Raw genomic sequence first — 16,634 nt, 5'->3', positions numbered from 1 at the left:
ATATTCCACATATGAGTGAAACCATATGATAATTCTCTTTCTCCGATTGACTTATTTCAGTCAGCAAATTATCCTCCAGTTCCATCCACATTGATGTAAATGGTAGATATTCATCTTTCTGTTGGCTGAGTAATATTCAATTGTATTTATATACCACATCTTTTTATCCATCATCTGTCAAAGGGCATCTAGGCTCCTTCCACAGTTTGGATATTGTAGACACTGCGCTATGAACATCGGGGTGCAGGTGTCCCATTGTTTCACTACATCTGTATCTTTGGGGTAAATACTCAGAAAATTGCTGGGTCATACGGTAGCTCTATTTTTAACTTCTTGAGGAACCTAACCTCCTCACTGTTTTCCAGAGTAGCTGCACCAGCTTGCATTCCCAACAACAGTGTAAGAGGGTTCCCCTTTCTCTACATCCTTGCCAACATTTGTTGCTTCCAGGCTTGTTCATTTTAGCACAGCAAGGGAAACAGTCAACAAAACTACAAGAATGGGAGAAGATATTTGCAATGACATATTAGATAAAGGGCTAGTATCCAAGGTACATAAAGAACTTAACAAACTCAACACTCAAAAAACAAACAATTCAGTCAAGAATGGGCAGAAGATATGAAGAGACATTTCTCCAATGTCTCCAATGTCAGAACTACCTATGGCCAACAAGCACATGAAAAAATGCTCCACACATCACTGCCTTTATAGACATGTCTTGCAAGAAGTTGCTGTGGCTGAGTTCAAAAAGGTTACTGCCTGTGTTCTGCTCTTGTATTTTGATGGATTCTTATCTCACATTTAGGTCTTTCATCCACTTTGAGTTTATATTTGTGATATAATAATTTCTAACTCTTTAATATCCAAAATAGTCTTCTTGGTCTCAAAGTGATAGGTTTTAAGTATTTAGACTGATGTAAGATATGGAATCAGATTGTTCTGATATTTAAATTCTATCACAGGACAGCTTATGCTTAATTATTTAATTCATTGTTCATTCATTTTTTCATCCACCATCTATTAATTTCCTCTACGGGTAAGGTCCAATAAACAGCACAGCATTAGGCCCTGGGTATACAAATACAAATAAAATACAGTTCCTATTTTTAATCAATTCATAATTTATTATAGATGATGGCGCTTTAAAATAAAAATTAGTAAATAATTGTAATGGAAATAGAAGTAGAACCAAAGTATAATGGGAACTTAGATGAAAGACAAAAATCTTTTCTGGGAGGGTCATAAATTTTTTATCTTTGCAAATGATTTTGTGCTGAATTTTGATAGGCTACTAAAAATTTATAGCATAAAATAAGCAGACACCAAAAACTTATTAACAACTCCTGGGGCTCAAAGCCATTGATGAATATACAATTTCAGATTATTGTGTATGTGTAAGAAACTGGCTCAGCTCCATATGCAAGATATAACCAGCAGAGGGCTGAGTGATCAAAAACAACAACAACACCACTAGGGTGCCTTATTCTCTCACTGCAGCTATTTACCTGCATGAATGGTACCAATGACCAAGAAATTAAAAATAACTCTCAGGAAGCACATAAACCCTCTTTCCTTTCTCTTCCAAGACCAATTTATAATCTTAGAAAAGTTGTAAAATCTGAATTAAAAAACAAAACAAAACTAGTTATATGCTATTTATAAGAAACACACGTAAAACAAAAATACAGGGAAATTTAAAGTCAAAAAAAGTAGAAAAAGATATTCAAGAGATTCACCAGCCCAAAAAGAGTTGAAATAATTAATGTTAGACATAGTAGACTTTAAAATAAAACAGATTATTAGAATTAAGAGGGTCACTAAATGATAGAAGGCTGTATTCACCAGGAAGAGATTAAAAACTCTTGATGTTTGTGCAACTTATAAATTTCAAATATGAGGTAAAAATGAATAAAAATAAATTGAGAAATCTAGTATTAGAGAGAGAAATTCAACATATCTTTCAGAAATTAGTAGATCTAGCAAATAAAAATCAGTAGGAATAGAGAAGACTGAAATAGCAAAATTACTTGATCTAATGGCCATATATAGAACAATGAATCCTCAAGTTGGAGTTTACAAATTCTTTACAAGCACACATGTAAAATTTGTGAAAATTAACCTCAAGAAGAAAGGCCATAATTGTCTAACAACAGTATCGATTAAAAAATTGTATATACATAGTGGCTTACTCTATAGCAGTAAAAATAAATAAGCCGTAATTACATGCATCAACCTAGGGTACACAAAAAAGATAAGACTGAATGGCAGGACCAAATCATTGAAGAACTTATGCAGTATAATTCCTTTTGTATGAATTTCCTAAACAAGGAAAACAACAAATACTATGAGAGTGTATACACAGATGCGAAAAAAAGAGAGTGTTTATAAATGCAAGAAGGGAAGAAACAGACATGATTAGTGAGGAACACTCAAGAAGCTTATAAGTCTATTTCTTAATGTTAATATAGTTTTTTCATCATTATTTAAGCTATGCACATGTTTCATATTTGCCATATTAAATATGCAAATTCTCCAGCACAGATCACGTAGATTACATATTAGGTCACAAAAGAAGTCTTAACACATATAATAAAATTGAAATTATATCAACTATTCTTTCTGACCTTAATGAAATGAAACTAGAAATCAAATAGCAGAAGGAAAAAAAAAAAAAAACAAATAGCAGAAGGAAAACAAAAAAGGTCACAAATAGGAGGAAATTAAATAACACTCTTGAATGTGGGAAACAGGCCTGCTGTATCATAAATAGATCTAAGAAAAGAGGCTGTTAATACACGATCCTGAGAGGGGCACCTGGGTGGCTCAGTCAAGTATCTGCCTTCAGCTCAGGTCATGATCCTGGGCTCCTGGGATCAAGTCCCTGCTGAGCAGGGAGCCGGCTTCTCTTTCTCCCTCTGCTGCTTCCCCTGTTTGTGCTCTCCCTCTGTCTCTCTCTCTCTCTCTCAAATAAATAAATAAAATCTTTAAAAAATATATATGATCCTGAAAAATGCATCCCATGATGTGACAAAGAGATACAGAAGAGCAGTAAGTCCTGAACGCAAGATGCAACCAACTAGAACACCAGAGTGGACTATTCATCATACTTGAAACTTCCTTGTGCACCCTACATGGGAGGGATGTTTGTTAGAAGTTATTTTAAGCCTGCTTCTTTGTATTACCTGACTTATCTAATGTAGAGATCTCTCTTTCAAATACATAGGGTTAAACAATGCATCTAGTAAAAGCAGCAGCCTTTATGAGCTTGGGACCTTTGCAGGCTTTGCATTGGTCCCCTGATCCCCACAGTATTTTGTGTCTGTCTCTTCTTTTATTTCGTGTGTGCATTGCACTTTCAAAAAAGAGATCAAAAGGGAAATTAGAAAATATTTTCAGATAAATGAGAATGAGAACACAATACACTAAAATTTATGGGATGCATAAAAATAGTACTAAGAGGGAATTTTAAAATGGTAAACACCTACATTAAAAAAAGATCTCAAATAAGCCACCTAACTTTACACCTCAAGAAACTGGAAAAAGAACAAACTAAGCCCAAAGTTAGGAGATAAAAGGAAATAATAAAAATTAGAGCATAAATAAGTGAATAGAGAATAGGAAAACAATAGAAAAAAAATAATAAAACTATAGGTTTTTTTAAAATCAACAAAATTGCGGACATTGCTGCTATAAACATCGAGGTGCAGGTGTCCCGGTGTTTCATTGCATCTGCATCTTTGGGGTAAATAGCCAAACTGTGGAAGGAGCCTCGGTGTCCATCAAAATATGAATGGATAAAGAAGATGTGGTTTATGTATACAATGGAATATTACTCAGCCATTAGAAATGACAAATACCCACCATTTGCTTCAACATGGATGGAACTGGAGGGTATTATCCTGAGTGAAATAAGTCAATCGGAGAAGGACAGACATTATATGGTCTCATTCATTTGGGGAATATAAATAATAGTGAAAGGGAATAGAAGGGAAGGGAGAAGAAATGGGCAGGAAATATCAGAAAGGGAGACAGAACATGAAGACTCCTAACTCTGAGAAACGAACTAGGGGTGGTGGAAGGGGAGGAGGGCAGGGGGTGGGAATGAATGGATGATGGGCACTGAGGGGGGCACTTGACGGGATGAGCACTGGGTATTATTCTGTATGTTGGCAAATTGAACACCAATAAAAAATAAATTTATTATTTATTAAAAAAAATCAACAGGGATCCCTGGGTGGCGCAGCGGTTTGGCGCCTGCCTTTGGCCCAGGGCGCGATCCTGGAGACCCAGGATCGAATCCCACGTCGGGCTCCCGGTGCATGGAGCCTGCTTCTCCCTCTGCCTCTCTTTCTCTCTCTCTCTCTCTCTCTCTGTGTGTGTGTGACTATCATAAATAAATAAAAATTCATATAAAAAAGACTATTAAAAAAAATCAACAAAATTGACAAATGTCTATCTGGACTAAAAAAGACTTAAAAAAATAAAAATATGAAAGAGGATCATAAGACACTAATACAAACAATTACACACAAACATATTAGATAACCTAGGAGACATAGATAAAACTCCAAGAAACATATATCCTATCAAAACTGAATCATGAAGAAATACAAAATCCAACAGATCTCTAACTTATAAGGAGATTGAATCAGTAATAAAAGACATCCCGGCCAGGAAAAGCACAGAACCATACAACTTCACTGGGAAAATTCCACAAAACATTAAAAAAAAAAAAAAAAAAAAAAAAAAAAGAATTGATGTAAATCCTTTTCAAACTCTCTCAAAAAGCTGAAAAGAAGAGAACACTTCCAAACTCATTTTATAAGGCCAGCATTACTCTGATACCAAGCCAGACCAAGACACTACGAGAAAAGAAAATCACATGCCAAATTCTCTGATGAACATAGGTATAAAAATCCTCAAAAAAATACTAGCAAAAAAAAAAAAATATATATACTACCAGAATGAATTCAACAGCACATTAGAGGACCATACACCATAACCAAATGGGATTCATTCCTAGGATGTAAGGATTGTTTATATATGAAAATCAATGTGATATACCATATTAACAGAACAAAAGATAAAAATAACATGATCATGTCAATAGATACAGGAAAAGCATTTGAAAAAATTCAATACCCTTTCATGATAAAATACTTGACAATCTAAAAAATAGGAAATTACCTCAATCTAATAAAGCCCACGTATGAAAAGTCCACAGTTACTATACTCAATAGTGGAAAACTGAAAGCTTTCCTCTAAGATTAAGAACAAGGCAAGAATGCTCATTCCCATCATTTCTACAAGTCCTAGATAGAGCAATTAATCCAGAAAGAAAAAAATGCACCCAAGTAGGAAAGGGAAAAGTAAAATTCCTGCTCAGAGATGACATACAAGATGACCCTGTATGTAGAAAATCCTAAAGATGTTACCAACATGTTGTTAGAACTAATAAATGAATTCAACCACGTTGCAGAATACAAAATCAATATACAAAAATCAGCTGCATTTGTATACATTGACAGCAAACAATTTGAAAATGAAATAAGAAAAGAATCCCATTTACCATAGCATCAAAAACAATAAAATACTTAGGAATAAACTTAACCAAGGAGGTGAAAGACTTGTTAACACTGAAAATTACAAAACATTGGTGACAGAAATTAAAGATGACACCAACAGTGTAAAGATATGTCATGTTCATGGACTAGAAGACTTAATACTGTTAAAATATTCTACACTAACAAAAGCAATCTATAAATTCAGTGTAATCCCTGGCAAGAACTCAATGGCAAATATAAAATTAACCAGTTCTATCATTCACATGGAACCACAAAGAACCCTCAATAGCCAAAACAATCTTGAGAAAGAAGAAAGCTGTAGGTCTCACATTTCTTTTTTCTTTTTTTTTAAATCCCTGTTTGAATTTTAAAGATTTATTTATTTATTTATGATAGACAGAGAAAGAGAGAGAGGCAGAGACACAGGCAGAGGGAGAAGCAGGCTCCATGCAGGGAGCCCGATGTGGGACTTGATCCCGGGTCTTCAGGACCACAGCCTAGGCTGAAGCCAGCGCTAAACCGCTGAGCCACCCGGGCTGCCCGGTCTTATATTTCTTGACTTCAAAATATACTAAAACATTATAATAATTCAAACAGTTTGGTACTGGACAAATACACAAACCAGTGAAACAGAATAGAGTACTCAGAAATAAAACCACACATATATGGTCAAATAGTCTTTGACAAGAGTGCTAAGACTATACAAGGGAAAAAAGACTGTCTCTTTAAGAAATGATGTTAGGAAAGCTGGATATGCAAAGGATTGAAATTGGATGCTATCTTATACCATACACACGAATCAATTCAAAATGCATTAAAGGCTTATATAAGACCTAAAACCATAAAAATCCTAGAAGAAAACACTGGCAGAAAGTTCCATCACATTGGTGGTGGTACTGGTTTTTTGGATTTCACACAAAAGCAAAGGCAACAAAAGCAAAAATAGACTCATAAATATTTCTGCATAGAAAAAAAACAACGTAGTGAAAAGGCAGCTTACAAAATAGGAGAAAATATGTGTAAACCATAAATCTGATAAGTGTTTAATATCTAAAATATATAAGGAACTCCTAGAACCCAACAGCAAAAACCAAATAACTTAAAATAATGGCCAAAGGACTTCAACAGAAACTTCTCCAAATAAAACATACAAACGACTGAGTATATATAAAAATGTTCAGCATCACTAATCATTAGGGAAATGCAAATCAAAGCCACAAAGAGACATCACCTCATACCTGTTACAATGACTATTATAAGCAAACAATCAGAAAATAAATGTTGACGGGATGTAGAGAAATTGAAATCCTTATGCACTGTTGGTGGGAATGTAAAATAGTGCAGCCTCTATGGAAAACTGTATGGAGTTCCTCCAAAAATTAAAAATAGAACTACCATATGATCCAGTCACCACACTTCTGGGTATTTATCCAAAAGACTGGAAAATGGGATTTCAAAGAGATAACTGCACTCCCATGTTCAATACAGCATTACATAATAGCCTATAGCTGGAAACAACCTACATGCCCTTTGATGGGTGAATGGATAAAGAAAATGTGCGTATTTAGACTACATATGCTGCATCATGGTTGAACCTTGAAGACCTTATGCTAAGGGAAATGAACCAGGCACAGGACAAATAATGTATAATTCTATGTATATGAGGTGCCTAAAATAGTCATTGTCATAGAAGCAGAAAGAATGATGGTTGCCATAGGTTAGGAGAGGTGGAAATGCAGAGTTGCTGTTCAGTGGGTATAGACTTTCAGTCATGCAAAGTAAAAATTGTCTATAGATTTGGTGTACAACAATGTGCATATAGTTCACATTATTATACTACACACTTAAAAATTAGTTACGAGAGTAGATTTTATGTAATGTGTTTTTATCACAACGACAACAACAAAAATCTTCTATGGGCTTATTGGCTTATTAGTATTTAAACTTCTCAGCTTTATATTTAAGATATGTCACAATCTAACTCCTAACTTTCTTTTTAAGACAGGTAGGTTTATTTTACCCTCCATTCCTTTATTCATTTTTGTACCTGTTCTATAAAGACTCTCATTCCTTGATTCTATCTGGCCAAATCCAACCCAAACAACTCAACATCCTAATTTTTCTGTAAAGTTTCTCAGAAAAATGGCCATATTAGTCATTCTCTCCCCTTCCCTGAGCTCCTTATTGTCCACTTATGTGCTGCCTAGTTATGCTTTTTTTAACTTTTCACATGTGGAAATCTCACGCTTTCAGAAAATTACAAGTTCCTAGCAGACAGAAAGCCATGTTTTAAACTTGTTTTCAAGTAATTGCTTAATACAGTACATTGCCCATTGTACAATCTTGTACTTCTTAGCTGACTAAATGAAGTCTGGAGAATAAAATGGCTAATATCAGAAACCTTGATTTAGTATATGAAATGTGAATCTTCAGAGCAGGGTCAAGGTAATCTTAGAAAACTATTTGGAATTATACACATTCCTTTTACTAAGTTAGCTCACATTATCATACAGATAATCACATGACATTTTAATAATTCACTGTGAAGGTTATTTCCATATTCTGTTACATAACTTCACAAATAGTAGGCTTTCTCTAAAAACTTATCAGAGATGTTATACAACAGAAAATACCAACCTGTTTTACCATCCTTAATTCCATAGCCAAGTAACAACACAAATCATTACAACAACAAATAAATTACTCCTCTGTTTACTGGAGAACAGAGAATATTTATCGGGTACTCACTTTCTGCAGTTAGCAGCAAAGGATGTGGTTTTTCTAATGTTACTTAAAAGCAGATGGCCAAATTGGGTGGCTTTTAAAAAAGGCTCGCCCTAAACCATGTTTTGTATCGACATACACATATACATACACACTCATTCTCGCAATCAATAGAACCATAATCAACATAAGTTTTCAATCTTAGTTTGAGGTTTTTAGTCAACTGGCAGAAAATGAAGAGAAAATAAAAGGCTTCTTTAGAGCTGTGCCAAATTGCTCTGGAAAGAACCCATTGTTTTACAAATAGGGTAACCATGTATTTCACATAGAGTGCACATAATTGTCTTGATGATCACCTTAAATAGCCTTGACAGAGTTTTAGTAATTTATATTGTCCCTACTTTCCAATTAAGATATGTATATTAAAATAAAAGTTTTAAGATGCTTCCATGATACAGCGCACACTACTAAAAAAATTCATCATGCTAATAGTGTCAGTATGTTTGACTCTGTTTTTCCCTTGTTTCTAAAAACAACTTCAATAAAAATAGGAAGCACCGCAAAGAAAAACGTAACCAGACCCTTCTTAAACTACAACACTAAATCCCGTCCCTCTTCCTTCAAAATTTTCTGGTTCTTTTCATCTCTTCTAAAATATTTTATTCTAAAATTCAGTGATATATAAACAACCAAATTAGTCTAATGACATTGTTGCTGATGAGGCTTCAAGTTCATGTTTATTGAATACATTTAGATAAAGAATCCACAAAGTGATTATTACTCATCGGAAATTCAACCTCTGGTATTCAGTAAAACATCTAGTTTTCAGGGGTTTTGTCCCATGTTTAAACACTCTAAGACTTAAATAAGTAATGAGAAGGAAGTTTTAAAGATCACTGTTGTAACATTATTCAAGAGAAGAGTTGGTTTTCTTCAGTTTTCTGATATTTTTCTTGACAAAAGTGAATTTTGTTTGGAAACAAAATTTCCAAACTGAAAGGAATTTAGAAAGCTACCTGGTTCTTCACCTAGTATGACATGCATTCTTGAAAACATTAAGTTCAATTATTACTTCCTCTTAAAGTAATTCTCAATTGCCTAGGGCAGAATCTATTTCTTAATTATGGAGGCTCTCATAGCACTTCAAATTTTTTGTATAGCATTTCTTACAACATTTTGTGATTTTTTTTTGGCATCTCTCACAAAACTGTTACCTCATCCAAGGGAGGAACCATAGTTTATTTTTTTTTTTATTTATTTATTCAGAGAGAGAGAGAGACTGAGAGGCAGAGACACAGGCAGAGGGAGAAGCTGGCTCCATGCAGGGAGCCTGACGCGGGACTCGATCCTGGGTCTCCAGGATCAGACCCCGGGCTGCAGGCGGCGCTAAACCCCTGCGCCACCGGGGGTGCCTGGAACCATAGTTTAGAAATCTTTATAATCTCACATTTACTACTTGGCCTAACACATAAGAGAAACTCAATATATGTTAAATAAATGAAATTCTAAATGAATGGATGAATGGATGTGTTTATATATGCTTCAAGTTCCTAAGTATGCAGCAGGTGAAGGACTAAACATTACAGAAGTTATCAACTCCATTCTCTATATTCCATTCTCTCTCAAAATCCCCTCATGCTACTATTTCTACTTTTAAGCTTGGTTTACTGTTATTTATTATTTCTACCTTGATGTCAAACAGGTACTTCAAACTAAGTACACCCAAAATAAAACTTTTGTATTCCCCATCCTCTAAAGCTACTCCTCCCATGTTCCCTATTTAAGTCAATAACTCAAGTCATAGTCTCAGTTTTATCTTTAGTTTCTCTTTCCCCCATCATCTTCATTTAATAAATTACCAAGTTGAATTGTTTCTATTTCCAAAATAGTTTTTGAATACAGTCATTCAATCAATCATCCATTCAGCCAAACTCTCCTGCATTCCTATCTTAAGCTATGGATATTATTATGGTTATTGTGATGTTTATAAAATCAATTAGTCTCTTCTCTCAAGAGCTCATAGCCTCATAGAGGGATAAGCAAGTCAGCAGTTGTAATACATGTAAGTAACTGCTTGGTAGATTTTTTTCAGGAATACAGAGAAAGGATATCTTGATCAGACTTGTAAGAAACAGGGAATGCTTCCTGGATAATGTAGTATGTGATGTCTGTTAGCCAGATAAAGTAGGGCACAGGAAGGTAGAGAGATAACCAGACAAAAAGAACAGCACACTGGAAGCTTTGAGATTTGAACAAGTATGTCAGGGTTTGGTACTCCAAATAGTTTAGTTAGAGTAATGCTTTTGGAAGAGTGATGGTAATGTGATATAAACAATTGAGTTGAAGACAGAAGGTAGGTTATAAAGAGCCTTGTGTAAAAAGTAAAGAAGTATAAGCCTTAACCTGGAAGCTGTGGAAATCACTGAAGGATATAAACACAAGGGAGACATGATAAAATCTGTACTTTACAAACATTATTCCATCAGCAGCTTGGAAGCAGATTTGAAAAAACTGCAGACTGGAAGCTAGGAAACAAATGAAGGATCATTACTAATGCTAGTCAAAGATAAAAAAGGCCTAGCCTACAACATTGGCAGTGAAAACGGGTTTTAATGGCAAAGGAGAAATTTTGATTCAAGGGAGAGATCAGCATAAAGGTGACAATTCAGATGGCATGAGGTTGTGCAGGAGGTAGAGAAGTTTTGATGTAAAACGTGTATGGAACTTGAATACTGAGGAAGAGGAAAAATATTTCTTCTATGGAGACAGAAAAGAAGGGAGAAATATTGCTTTCCATACATATATATATGTATGGAAAGTTTGTAAGTGGCCAATAGGGTTGCCAGATAAAATACAGGATGTCCAGTTAAGTTTGAATTTCATATAAACAATGAATAAAAAAAATAAATAAATAAATTAAATTAAATTAAATTAAATAAATAAATAAAAATAAATAAATAAAAAAAATAAACAATGAATAATTTTTAGTGTAAATATGTTCCACATACTGCACTTTCATCCTCTCACAAGTTTCCTTTTCCTGAATGCCGTACATCTCCCTTGTCTATATGCAAATTCCTATTCATTTGTCAAGTCAGCTCAAGTGCTACCTTCTCAGCAAAACATAATCTGAATTCCCTATCCCATTATTTGCACAGTGTTACATACTGTATATAATTCATATGGTCATTATAAAGTTTTCTTGCATAGCTTTTTCTATATTATAAGTTTTTTGAAAGTAGGGATCAACACATTTTATCTTTGTCAATAGTCTAGCATCTAGCACAATGGCTGTCATATAAGATGTAGTCAATAAATATTTGCTGATTGAATGTTCTATTTCAGATTTTTAAAATCCTTTTCTATTTTTCTAGTTTATCTCCTTGTCTTCAGTTTCCCCCCTGTTTAAACCATCCTCCATACTGAACAAAAGGTACCTTTTTAAATGTAAATCACGTAGGACACTTTACTACTTAAATATCTATGATTGCTTCATGATGCCCATAGATAAAGTAGAAACACTTTATTTAGCATGGTATTGAATATTTTCCACAATTTCATCCCAAAGCTAAGTGGTTAAGAACTCAGACTTTAAAATCATGTCTGGGTTAGAATCCTAAGTCACTTGATAGTTATATGACGGTAAGGCATTACTTAACCATCTGTAAAATGGGGGTAATACCTACCCCATAATGTTGTGAAGATTAAGTGAGATGTGTGTAAGACATCTATTATAGTGCCACATACAGTATTTGCCACTATAGTAGACTAACAAAATATAGCTATTATTAAAGCTCCATCTATCACTTCCTCTACACTCAAACAAACCTTCCACAGCAGCTATATTGTACTTCATAACCTGTCTATTCTCTAAACTTCAGGCTATTTCATCCTTTCATGTCTTTATTAACAATACTTGATTTGTTTATAATGCTCATTCTATGTGAGTCTGCATATTGAAACCTTGATATTTAAACTTAGTGTAGAGGCAATCCAAGACAGTGGGGAAAAAAAAAAAAAAAAAAAAAAAACAACCTTGAACTCACCTCCTCCCATGCACACAGCAAATTTGTAACTACATATAGAATAAGTCTTCTCAAGAAAAACTGAAGGTTCATTGAACAACTTCTATACAACAAAAGATAAAGGACTGCACACATCAGGGTGGGAGAGATAAAGGAAAGGTAACAGTGGGAACTCCACTCCCATTGTGGTAACCTGCAGCAGGGAGAGATACTACTGAGGAGTTCACAGTTAGATATTGCCCACTATGAGGCAAAGAAGAGCAGTGGTTTAAAGGGAAACTAGGCTATAAGTGAAGGAAATTAATTTACTAATCCTAGAGTGACTGCCAAATGGGTAGGAAATTGCTGGAACTCTCCCCAAAATCAAAAGAGCTGGTGAGCACCATGTTTTATGTTATCCTTCCACCTTGATGGCACAGATAGGAATAGGGTACAGGTGCTCTAGCTAATCTGCTAGTGCCATCTCAGTGCTCCTGGTGTCCTTGCCCACCTCAGCTTCAGTTGTCCCCAAAATATGGCCCCAGTACAGCATGCCTGAGGCCCCCACAGCTGTGCCCACCTCAGTTCCAACTGTCCTATTAATATAGCCTTGGCACAGCATGCTCTGGGACCCTGCAGCATTTGTCTGATCTAGCAATCCCATCAAAGGGGTCCCGGTAGTTTGCCTAGGAACCCCCTAGCCTGTGCCTATATCAGCTCCAGCCACCCCATCAAGTCAGCCCCAACATGACATGTTATGGGACTACATAGCCTGTACCTGATACAACCACCCAACAAGTTGGGCCTCCCCCTACCCCAGCCTGTGCCCACTCCAAAGCAACCCCTCGCACAGCATGCCCAGAAACCCTCCTGGTCCTACTCCAGCTCTAATGTCCTGTTAAGACGGCTACAGTAGAGTGCTTCCCAGAACCCTCCTGACCCACAACCATCAAAGCTGCCAGACATCCAAGTCCAGGAAGCAATAAGAGTCTCTAAAGAATGAACCCACACATATTTTAGTTAAACATATTATAATCAAAATGGCAAAAGTTAAAGACAGAATCTTAAAGGCAGTAAGAGAGGGTACATGCATGGCTCAGTCAGTTAAGCATTCAATTCTTGACTTCAGCTCAGGTCCTAATCCCAGGGTTGTGAGATCAAGCCCCATATCAGGCTCTGTGCTGGGTGTATAGCCTGCTTGGGACTCTTTCTCTTCCTCTTCCTCTGCCCCCACTACTCCCAGCTCACACATACTCTCTCAGTTTCAAAAGAGAGAGAGCAAGAAATGAGGAAAGAAAAAAGAAAAAGGGAGGGAGGGAGAGAGGGAGGAAGGACGAAAAGAAGAAAGAAAAGAAAGAAAGAAAGAAAGAAAGAAAGAAAGAAAGAAAGAAAGAAAGAAAAGAAAGAAAAAAAAGAAAGAAAAGAAAGAAAGGAAAGAAAGAGAAAGAAAGAAAGAAAGAAAGAAAGAAAGAAAGAAAGAAAGAAAGAAAGAAAGAAGAAAAGCAGTCAGCAAAAGAAAAAAAATAATAATCATGTACAAGGGAAATACCATAAGACTGTCAGCTAATTTTTCAGCAGAGACTCTGGAGGTCAGAAGAGAGTAGCAGGATATATTGAAAGTGCTGAAAGGGAAAAATTTATACCCAAGAATACTCTACCCAGCAAGGTTATCATTCAGAATTAGAGAACAGATGAAGAGTTTCCCAGACAAGGAAACTAAGGAAGTCCATTGCCACTAAACTAATCTTACAAAAAATGTTAAAGAATCTTGAATCTTGAAAAAGAAAAGCCCAGAATTAGAAATAAGAAAATATATGAGGGCAGCCCCGGTGGCTCAGCAGTTTAGCGCGGGCTTCAGCCTAGGGCATGATCCTGGAGTCCTGGGATAGAGTCCCACATCAGGCTCCCTGCATGGAGCCTGCTTCTCCCTCTGTCTATATCTCTGCCTTTCTCTCTCTCTCTCTCTCTGTGTGTCTCTCATGAATAAATAAATTTAAAAATCTTAAAAACAAAAGAAAATATATGAAAGAAAAAAATCCCACTGGTAAAAGCAAATATATATGGTAAAGGAGTAGATCAGCCACTTAAAAAGTTAGCATAAAGATTTAAAGACAAAAATACTAAAATCCCTGCACAGTGTTGATAAGAATGTAAATTAGTACAGCCATTTTGGAAAACAGTATGGAATTTCCTCAAAAAAATCAAAAGAGGGGCAGCCGGGGTGGCTCAGCGGTTTAGCGCCACCTTCAGCCCAGAGCGTGATCCTGGGGTCCCGGGATTGAGTTTCACGTTGGGCTCCCTGCATGAAGCCTGCTTCTCCCTCTGCCTGTGTCTCTGCCTCTCTCTCTCTGTGCATCTCTCATGAATAATAAATAAAACCTTAAAAAAAATCAAAAGAGAACTATCATATGATCCAATAATTCCACTTCTGGGTATTTATCCAAACAAAATCAAAACACCAACTCAGAGATAAATGCACCCCTATATTCATTGCAGCATTACCTGCAATAGTCAAATATGGAAGTGTCCATTGATAGATGAGTGGAAAAAAAGATGCGACAGACATATACAACGGAACATTATTCCATCATAAAAAAGAATGAAATCTTGCTGTTTTTTTTTTTTTTTTGAAATCTTGCTATTTGTGACAACATGGATGGAACTAGAGGGCATTATACTATGTGAAATAAGTCAAAGATAAATATCACATGATTCCAGTTGTATGTAGAATCTAAAAACTAAAAATGAACAAATAAAACAGAAACAGTTGCACAAACTGTTGATTACCACAGAGGAGAGGGGTCAGGGCAAGGAGGCAAAATAGGTGAAGGGCTTAAGAGATATAAACTTCCAGTTAGAAAATCAACGAGCGGGTCATAGGAAGATCATGTACAGAATAGAGAATAAAGTCAATAATATTTCAATAACTTTATATGATGACAGATAGTAACTAAGCTAACAGAATAAGATATCACAATTATACTTCAATAAATAAAAAAGAACTAAAATTTTGTAAATTTCTAGTAATATATAAGTGACAACAGTAAAGGAAGTTAAAAATGCTTGGGTTTCTTCAGTTATTTTGTGCTATATATAATTTCTAGGATACTATAAGCTTTCTTATATTTTAATCAGAAGATATTTTATGGATCCTAAAGGGTTTCAGCAGCCAGAAAACTCTCATCCATCTATCGTAGATTATGGCTTTTTAGATTTTTTTCATCTCTTCCAAGAAATCCTTTTTTCAGTGATTTGTTTTTTTAAAATATTATCTCTCTAATCTATGTCTGTACCGAAGAAGGAAAATCATTGTCAATGACCTGAACCAAGAAGTTGGATAATATACTCTAACTAAACAAAGGGTGCCAAAAGAACAACCAAACATGCAAGCTGCTTCCTGATTATCTTGAAATACGCTGAACAGTTCATTAAATGCACCTGAGATAGCTCAAAAATATCCAGACATATACTGATATTCTTAAAGTAGTTTTTTTTTTTTACCGATTCATTGGTATTTGAGATAAAAAAAAAAAAAACCCTCTAAATATAATGCTTTCTTCTCTTTTTTTCTTTTTTCTTTTTTTTTTTTTTTTACCTTTAATCCTTCAGGGCCATTCTGTCCAGGAATCCCAATATCTCCTGGAAAACCCTAGGGAACACAAAAATATAGAGTTTACTCAATAGCTATTACTGTATATCTGTTAAACATATGAAAATTTCCTTTACCATTCTCTCATGCCAGGTTAAAGTAATTTTTACTGCTCAAAAACTCAATATTAAAGGTGAATTATTAGGCAGTTGTTTTAACACTGGAATACAAAATTGACAAAATATACTAAAGCAGAACTTCACTAGCTATTCAGAAACAATCTTCAGACCCAAAGAATATTCTCTAATTCAGTCTAAGAGAACCAAAGTCTCATTCCAAAACCATCTACAACATTGCAAAAGGTTCGTAATAGGTCCTTTCAATGACCTATGGGACACCCAAGGATTAGGTGAATGTAATGTTAAATTCACTGTTTACTAACTACATGTTAACTTATAGATTTTTGTTAGGTAGAAATGCAAATAACTTCTGTCTCGTGAAAAAAATAACCATAAAGGTTATAAGTTGGTATACAGGATATTAATCAGTTTTGTATCTAACTTAATCATCTTAATCTAGCATTCCCATATTTAATCGTTAATAAATACCTGGTTCTTCAAATTCTCTCAAATTCATCTTAGCATCTTATTGGTTTCATCATTAATGAGTTCAAAAAATTTTTCCACCCATATTTACTTTATATTTGCCTGAGAATCACAATTTTTTAGTTTTTGGAAATTATATTTTAACAGT

At 35.0% G+C, this 16,634-nt stretch overlaps 1 protein-coding gene across 4 annotated transcripts in view; it reads right to left on the bottom strand.

Moving 5' to 3' along the window:
• The window catches only part of COL24A1 (collagen type XXIV alpha 1 chain), a 387,744-nt gene that overhangs the window by 237,295 nt on the left and 133,815 nt on the right, over positions 1-16,634 (bottom strand). For all 4 annotated transcript variants that reach the window (XM_025417772.3, XM_025417773.3, XM_025417774.3 and 1 more), the window contains exon 21: positions 15,888-15,941. In XM_025417772.3, coding sequence (XP_025273557.3) covers positions 15,888-15,941 — 54 coding nt within the window. The remainder of the gene's footprint in view (positions 1-15,887; positions 15,942-16,634) is intronic.

This window comes from Canis lupus, chromosome 6 (assembly GCF_003254725.2).
Source record: "Canis lupus dingo isolate Sandy chromosome 6, ASM325472v2, whole genome shotgun sequence".
NCBI lineage: Eukaryota > Metazoa > Chordata > Mammalia > Carnivora > Canidae > Canis > Canis lupus.
Note: the sequence above shows the minus strand (reverse complement) of the source record. Positions and strands in the feature narration are given on the sequence as shown.